The sequence below is a fragment of the Lactuca saligna genome, chromosome 9, assembly GCF_052625555.1.
Source record: "Lactuca saligna cultivar CGN05327 chromosome 9, ASM5262555v1, whole genome shotgun sequence".
Classification (NCBI taxonomy): domain Eukaryota; kingdom Viridiplantae; phylum Streptophyta; class Magnoliopsida; order Asterales; family Asteraceae; genus Lactuca; species Lactuca saligna.
The window spans coordinates 173,846,054-173,855,519 of NC_136425.1; the positions used below are offsets into that span (position 1 = coordinate 173,846,054).

A 9,466-nucleotide genomic window follows, 5' to 3' on the forward strand; every position below is an offset into this window, starting at 1 on the left:
AAGTCATATCTTCTTCACACGAACTCCGTTTTCGACGTTCTTTATATCCACGCGTAGGTGAGAGTATACTCTTCAACTTTCGTTTAGATTCCGTCGGCAAAGATTTGAAATTATTTTTATTATTTATTTTTAAAAGGTTGCGGTAAGAAAATTTCATTAGAAATTCATAACTTCATTATCTGATGTCTGTTTTTGCCAGACATTTTACCATTGAAAAACCATTGTCGAGACCTTCGATTCTCATTTAGGTCATTCCGGTCAAAATTCGCTCGATCTCTTATTCGAGTTTTTAGTTGTCCGTTGCTAAGCCGAACATGGAAAATTCATAACTTCCTTATACGAAGTCAGATTTGGGAGTTCTTTTTACGTACGATCACAGTTTAATGATATCTAACATAATAGGTAATTTAATTAGTGATTTTTGGATATTTTATTTTCGAAGTTAATTTCATTATAACAAACGTGGTTACAATACTTGATTTTTTAGGTTGTTTACATAGAGTTGAAATATCGGGTTGTCACAGAATATATATTGGATCGAATTTAGTCTCTTGGTCAAATTACAAACAAAAGACTATATCCATGTCATATATAGAATCAAAATATAAAGCCATTACTTACATTGTTGTTGAACTTACCTGGCTTGAGACACTCTACCATGAGGTACCGGTCTCTATGACATTTGTCCCTACCTTATGGTATGATAATTTAGGTGCCACATACTTATCAACTAATCCTATCTTTCATGCTCGCACAAAGCATGTTGAAGTTGACTTTCATTTTGTTCGTGAGAAGGTTGCCCAAAGAAAAAATTTTGTTCAATTCATTTCTACAACTGATCAGATGGTTGATGTCTTCAGTAAACTTCTACTATCACAACGATTTTTGTTACTTATATCCAAGCTACAGGTCGCTTCCCGACCTTAGCTTGTGGGGGAATATTAGAATGTGTAGATAGCTTTAGTATTTATTTATATTAAAGGGTGCTCAATGTAATTATGTTTATTATATATTCTCTTGTAATCATTAGTTTATACATAGAATATAATTACCAAGTTTATCTCCAGGTAAAATCACATTGGAGGTAGGATACGTTTTGTAAAAAGATGTACTGTTTGGAAAATGCACTTTAAACATCTCATAGATCTAGTCTAGACATCACCCCTCATACGTAGATCGATCAGTATAACGACCGATATTACTGATAAATCTTACTTATAAGTTCATATTAACGGCTATGAACTAAAATATAAGTTACACATAAAACATAATAAGTATAGCTCAACTTACATGTTTGCTAGTGAAAAACCGGAAACCATGCGGGAAGAACTTTAATACTGAAAGCTCTATTTTATCGTGCTCTCTGATGCTCCAAAGCTTCACTACTAACACTTAAAAACTCTTAAAGTCATGCCTCGGTTTGCGAAAAAAGTTTGAGACTGCATCTGGTTACGTGGCCGCCTCTCCTGCTACCACATGTTCATTCATTTTGTAGGGAGGAAGCCTTTACATCTGGTTGCAACATGTGTTACATCCTCATGGTGCCACATGTCGACTTTCTGTTGGCTTCACGTCGACATTTTGTGGTGCCACACCATCAAGTCGGTTGGGAGAAGAGGTTGCCACCTCCGCCACGTGGCGCACTCTGGTGACGTCACGTCATCACTTCCGGGAAAAATTTAAAATATTTAGAAAAAATCATATATTTCGCATACGAGCTCCATTTTCAATGTTCTTTATATCTCCGGTTTCGTATCGACGAGTACTACAACTTTCATTTAGACTTCATTGACTAATTCATATTTTATTTTTATTTACAGTCTATAATGAATACACTATAAAAGACTTTACGAAATTCATAACTTCTTCATACAAATTATGTTCTCGACGTTCTTTATATTGACGGATTCATAATTACGAGAGCATCGACTTTTGTTTAGATTTGTTCTCTAACAAGCAACCAATCTCCATTTCACTTTCTAAGAAACAAATCGAGGGATCACAGGTTGCTCGAATTCATCACCAGCAGTACCCGCCACCCTTTTTCTTCCATCCCCCAACGATACCTTCCACCCTTGAAAAACTAGCGTATAAATTATTTTATAGACTATTTTAGAGTCTCACCAAACACTAATTTACTATAAGCTAAAAAAATAAACTAATTTATAAAGTTTTAATGAGTTTGAGTTCTCTAACTGATTTATCCCATAGGTTTGATTTGGTTGAAAATCAACTTCCAACTCAACTTCCAACCCAAGCTCATTGCCATCCCTACTATTTTTTCATTAAAAAAAAAAAGGATTCTTGCAAACCAAATGCCTACAAATTTTATTCTCAGTAGTCAGTTTTTACATCATGTAATTCACCCAACATAAATGATTCAATAAAGCATAGATTCATATGGATAGCGAAGAAAATTCCAACATAATTCATTCTCAATTACGTTGCAACTTGAACAATAACTTTTCCGAGGTTGGAGCTCGAGAAAAGGGAAACAAAGCTTTCAAAAAAACTCTCAATCCCTTGATTTATTTTGTGTTTCGGCTTTATCTTCTCTTCTTTGATGTACTTTTCCATTTGTTGTGCAAATTCTCCAAACTGATTCAAATACGAACCACAAAGAAATCCCTGCATCTTCACGTCTTTTCCCACCATATTCATTAGGTTCTTCACGCCTTCTCTCTCTGCCGGAATCTATCTCATAAGAAGTTTTTTGAAGTTAAGTAAACAGATAAAAAGTCTTGAATAGAATATAATCTTGATTATCAAACAAGAGAAACTTACTGTGTTGTATTGAGATATCATCCCACTTATGACGATATGAGCACCTTTATTGACGTGATTAAGAACATCATCTAGCAATTTACCACCAACATTATCCAAGTATAGATCGATTCCATCTGGAAAATACCTACAATTTGTTTGTAAATGTGAAAATTAAATGGGTTATCTAATGTCAGAAAGCCACAAGTAATTGTCCATGATTATATATGTTCATATCAGTTATGGTACAAAGGTTGTATGTCTATGTGTATGTGTAGTATCACATGGTGATATAAGTGAAAAAAATTGTTTTTAAGATGAATAATTTAAGAGAATAAAATTATACTATGTAGGAAATTTAAATTACTTGGCTAATGCAACATCAAAATCTGATTCTTCATGATAGTTGAAACCCTCATCATATCCAAATTCGTCCTTTATAAGTTGAACCTGCATTTTTCATTTTCAGACAATTGTTTGGTTTTGTAAATGAATTGTTTGTTTTTAAGGGTTTAAAATAAACACAACGTGTGAATTCCTAATGTCAAACTTAAAATCAGTAAGGACATCTAACTTATAAGTAAGTTTATTTTTATAGTTTTTTTTAGTTTGTCATGTTTAATTAGGAACTCAAAAACGAGTTTATAATGTGGATTTAAAAAATCATATTCAGACTAAAGTTGCAACGATAATATAATATTTATTAATTATAAAAAAAAATCAATTTTCTACATGTATTTTCATGTCATTTTACATATTTCACTTAACTTATCGTCTAGTTTACCAAATTTTATTTTTTTATTAGCTAAATTTTTATTTTTCAATTAGTCCGTCAAACATATAACCAAAGATATCTAAATGATAGCAAATAACTCATGTCCCCAAATTTGAGCCGAATCGATAACGATATTATGACAAATCATCTTAGTTTTTTTTTTTTTTTTTTTCTAATACAATATATTATATATAAGTTAACATTTATAAACGACAATGATTTTGTAATGTTATATATATGTGGATTTTATACAATATAATATCCAATACAAAACTAATAACACAATATTATAATTTGTTATTTAAAAGATAACATCTTTACAAATCAATAAAAGTATAATGTTTGTAGTAATAGAAAGAAATTTATATATTGTTTGACATACAAGTAACGTCCTACTAGCTGAAAAGTTAGCTTTTCGCTTATAAGAGCTTATAAACTACTTTTGTAGTTTTATCAAACGCTAGTTAAATTACATAGCTTATCTGGGTTAAAACTATATTTTGGCATGTTAGCAGAAAACTAGTTTTTAACTTGTAAACTAATTTATCAATAAGTTATCTAAAGTAACTTATCAAAAAACTAGTTCATATTCATATAAGCTACGTTAATCTACTTTTGTGGTCTCATTAAACACTAACTTCCAATAATGTCAATAAAAAAAAAACAAGCTAACTTATGCACGCTAAAGAGAGCATTAATGTTTCTTGCATTTATATAAGTTAAACGTGATGCAATTTTTTGTATAAATTAAAACTTACTTTGTCATTAGACCCTGTGCTTCCAACAACTCGACATCCTTTTAGTTTAGCCAATTGTCCAGCAAACATTCCAACACCTCCAGCAGCCGCAGATATAAACACATTTGAGCCAGGCTTAGGGTTCCCCAGCACCTCTATTGCCACCCATGCAGTAAAGCCGGGTACCCCTTGTGTTTCATGTATCAATATTATTTTTTTCATATCACAATTTTAAAACAACTTAAACTTTATGATAAATAACAAAAGATTTGCAATTATTTTTTTATATATAATATTTAACCCATACTTGTTCAAATTGAAAGTATGTTTTTATTCATGTATCAAGAAATATGTTGAGCAAAAGTAGAAGTGTAAATTAAGATTGAAGTTATTAAAATTGTACTTTTCAGTTGATTAGAGATTAAAATGTGTTTATCCGAAAAGAATGTAAAATAAATTTATGTTGCACATCATTTTTAATCCAACTTTACCTTTGGTAACGGTTACGATATATTCATGTTACTATTTTATCATCGATAAAAACGTTTTAACGAAAAGAATAACGAATGTAACAATAAAGTAAAATATTAAATGAAATGGCAATTTAGTGATTTACCAAGACAACTGAGGTAATTAGGCAACGCGATATCGGTTGTTGGATCAATCTTTCTAAGGAAATCAGCTGGCACGATGCTGTATTCAGCAACAGGTGAAAAAGGGTTAATGACGATATCACCCTCGTTAAAGTTTTTATTTTTTGATCGTACCACCCTCCCTATGCCAAACCCTGTGATTGCCTACAAACATACAATAATTAAAGCATGTAAGAAAGTAAGCGTATAATTAACTAAAGCATTTTATATTATCAATTTTTAAATGATTGACATGTTATCTTAATGATGATGTCTGATATAGTGATATTCTTTTTGTATTTAATGTAATAAAGTTATATTTTTACTATGCATTGGTTTTGACCGAATTAAGATTTATTCGTGTATTATTAATTTATTATGCATTCAATTTGTCATCTTTAGATTCTTACGTCATCATGCAGGCCAGACTTCAAAGATAAGTCTGAAAGATTGTAAAAATTATGTTTGCTTATTTAGAAAAAAGACAGTAATTATCATATTTTAATTCAAATAAGCTGATATTAAATAACATATTTTAATCAATAAGTTTAATGTTTCTTTGTCAATTATCGAAGTCAAAAGTTGATAGGTGGTAGTTAGTTATGGTTTACAAAGTGGGACCAATATTAACAAATTACGCGATAACATGGACTTGGATTGACAAAGTTTAAACAAAAAAAAATATATTTTTAGTTATATTTTATTTTTGAAAGTGTAAACTATAATTTTGGTCCATATGTTATATAATCATTCTACCGATTAATTTGGTGTTAGCTTTGAAAGCTCCTTTCATATTTCTTTTCAATTGACATCTCACCAATGAGTGGCATCAGTATTTTTTTTTTTTTTCTATTTTTAATTTTATCTTTTTCAACTCATTACACATCCAAAATCCATCTTTCACACACATTTGGCACAAGCCCTAATGTATATTGTACAAGTTTTTTATTTTTGGTTTTTGAGTAAATACATAATAACAAAAAAGGTTTGTTAAAACTATCTTACTCCTAACGTCATTTTCCAGTTTAAAATGGTGTATAATTGTGCAAAATAATGATTAATCGTTAACACCATTTAATAAATAAAAAGACATTATAAGCATATAATGTTTTTGTAACTTAATTAGACTTCAAATAAATATTCTTTATATATTAAATAAATTAAAATATTCAAAGAAAAGCAATATATAAAAGGTAAAATGGTATTTTCAAGTTTGACACCAAATTGACAAAAAACCATTTCCACAATTTTGAAGATATTGGAACCAAATTAAATAAAAAAACAATCCTTATGAACCATTTTAGCAATTTTATCAAATTATAATACAACACCATATTTAATAAAGTTGTGATGCAAGTAAAATTTGATGATATCGCCAAAAATGGTGTTGAATCGAAAACACCAAAAATCCTATTTTTTTAAGAAGCATTAAATAAGTTCTCAGAATAAATAATATGACAAATGATTAGAACCTTGTTGAGGGGAGGTCGAGGTAAGTACAGGTCACCATCACGGCCGGTGATGGTGGATCGTAGATAAGGATCGACGGAGATTAAGAGCAGCTGCACTGCCACGTGTTGATCGGCGACGGAATCATATTCGAGAGAAATGGTGACTGAACGCAGCTTTAGATGATCTGAAGTGGGTACATTTTCCGGTGCGTAGGCTGCTAAATACCACTCTTTGCTCTCCACCACCGTCTTTGCCGCTGCTCCGCCGTCGCTACCGCCCATCTCTTTTTCTCTCTCACCTTTCCACCTTCTCTTCTTTCTGTGGTGGTAAGATATTTCAGACTTTCAGCCTTTCAGGTTTGGTTGAAGAATGGATCTGAAAGGTGGTATTTTAAAGGGAAAAAAAGGGGAAAAGTGACCCCATCTTTCTTTGCCATTAATATATAAGAAGAAAAAAAATACAAAATGACAAAAAAAAAAAAAAAAAAAAAAAAAAAAAAAAAACCAAAATACTTATAAATATGAATAAAATCACCCCGTTGATTTGAAGATTGTGTAGGAAAAATAAAATAGATTCTAAATATAATTTTTATATAAGTAAAAATTATTAATATTACTTTAAGTCCATAATTATTATAAAAATATCAAAACATAATTTTGTCACTCATCTATTACTAATTTGTTTATGGTTATTCGTTAGCATGTAAAAAAACAATTTGGTCCCGCCTAGACAACATGGTCAATGTGTTGGATTAGTGTCTAAGTCCATAACTATTTTGGTATGTACTTGACCCGATGGTGCATGGTCCTTTTGGGTTGCCTTCACCAAAGCAACTTGATTGGAGAAATGAATAAAGAGAGAGAGGATAATATGATTAATTAATATGTTATAAGAATAATATATTAAAGGAGAAATCATATTTGTTTAATTAATATTGGTCAATAATTAATTAAGAATTAGTTTTGTGATCAAATGTAATTAATTAAACTAGAGGGGCTGAATTGTAATTATGTGATAGTTACAAAATAAGGTAAGAATTATCTTATATATATGGTGAACGAATTTGAGGTGTAAATCCCTTAGAATTTGAGTATGATAAGGATTCAAGGATTATCTTATTGGTTGCTTAATGGATAATCAACTAGATAAGGATAATGACTGAAACCCTATCTCTACACCTATATAAACACCCCTAGGGTCATGAATCCGTGTATCCCTTCCCAAGAGGTTCTAGATACGAATTCTAACCTCTCACCTCTCTCCTTATACCTTCTCCACTTGCTTATGGTGTTTGTGAGCCATTAGAGGAGTGACACTTGTGACTCTAAGCCTTCCAAAGTCAATACAAGGAGATTTGGGATTGTTATTGCTACATAACAATCAAGGTAACACTATAAACTTATTCTCATGTTAATATGATTATATGTATGCTAGAATTAGGGTTTATAGTCTTGGATTCAAAGCATGTACAATAGAGAAACCTAGATCCAAGCATTAGGGTTTGTATGAGCACATAGGATGTCTTATGACCAAAACCCAACAGTGGTATCAGAGCCTAGATTGGTTTCAATTGTATTGATGCATATTTGATCGAAATAAGCACTGAAAATCGATTTTTTGAGTTTCTGAATGTTTGACTCGCCGAGTCACTTGGTGAACTCGCCGAGTCAGCTGTACTCGACGAGTCCAGGTCCAGACTCGACGAGTCAAAGGGTCTGACAGCTCCGATTCGCGATTTTCTTCCTGTTTTGGTTTTGGATAATTACCATAAACTTGCTTTTGTGATAAAATCCGAATTTTTTCATTATTATGTGATTATCCTTACCTAAATAGAAGATAATTGTCAAAATTTAGATAATCACTTGTTTTATTAGATAAAGTTTGATTATTTGTAATTTAGATTTGAATTATCTTGTGAAATAGTTTCAATTTATCCCTTTAGGTTTTATAGTTTAAATTTGAACCCCAAAAGTTTTGTTGTTTTGAAATTTAAATAGTTAAAACCCTAATGTTTTGAAAAAAGGTTTCAAAACTTGCCCTCAAGTTTTGGAATTTAAAAGTTGATTAAAAGTTTAATTAGAAATGTTAAATTCTAAAACTCTAGTAATGTTTTGAAAAGTTCAAATCACACCCTTATGGTTTTATTAATTAATTAATGAGTATAATTAAAAGAGGTTTAATAAATCCATAAAAGTTTAGGTTAACCTTTTAATTGAATTAAAAGTGTAATTGTTAAAGTTAACCATATAGTATTTTAAAAGTATAAAGTACACCCTATACTATATATAACATTAAAAGTCTAACATTATATATATGTATAAGTAAAAGTTAGTCTTACCGTTAGTAGCCCTCATTCACGAAGCTGGTCTATAAGGGGTGTTTAAGGAAATTGCCTATAAAATGGCGATTGAATGGGTATCCACTCTTACCCACCGCACTCTTGACTAGTGGAGGGTCGTTAGCCGAACGGGTAGGATAGGACGAAACCTTCCATTATAAGTATAATGAAATACCAAATAACTAAATGTTTTTCAAATTCCCAATCTTAGTTAATTAGGCAAAGTGAATTGATGCAATTCCATGAAATTACACTTTGTGCCCTTGCGAAGACGTTAGTGGAGCGTGTGTGGTTTACCGGCACACTAAATGGTTCTAAGCAAAGGTAGCAAAGGGTGACTCAATGTTTGTCATAGTTCGGTGGAGCGTGTGTGGTTTACCGGCACATCGAATAGGTGATTGTAACATGTGAGGGCACCATGTAGTTTGCATGGTTATTCACACCCGCTTTGTGATCCTCGGCATCCCAGTCACAAACTAGAGGGGCATATCGAGATTTAAACATGCCATTGAAATGTTCAATGAATCTCAAAGGATCTAGGAGTTTTCATAGATTTAAAACTTAAATTTCTTTTTCGTTTCTCATGGTGAAAACTAGTGAATCGTCATTCACTTACCTTCAAATGTTCTGCGATTTGGGTTACGGCATCCCTCTCCCGAGTTGTAGGATATTGTGTTGGGTCCTAGCCTTGGAATTTCATTTGGGTGATTTACCAAGGACTCAATCAATCAACTAACTTGAATTCGTTTTTCTCCCAATGTCAAAGTTC

At 31.4% G+C, this 9,466-nt stretch overlaps 1 protein-coding gene across 1 annotated transcript; it reads right to left on the minus strand.

The window, feature by feature from the left end:
* Window positions 1–2,301: 2,301 nt before the first annotated feature.
* On the minus strand, window positions 2,302–6,745 carry LOC145018252 (2-alkenal reductase (NADP(+)-dependent)-like). The gene is made up of 6 exons (XM_078976145.1): window positions 6,380–6,745; window positions 4,892–5,072; window positions 4,297–4,463; window positions 3,131–3,213; window positions 2,785–2,911; window positions 2,302–2,694 (listed from the first exon to the last, which is right to left on the minus strand). The coding sequence occupies exons 1-6, from the start codon at window positions 6,638–6,640 to the stop codon at window positions 2,440–2,442; spliced, it is 1,074 nt and encodes a 357-aa protein (XP_078832271.1). The 5' UTR covers window positions 6,641–6,745; the 3' UTR covers window positions 2,302–2,439.
* Window positions 6,746–9,466: the final 2,721 nt, after the last annotated feature.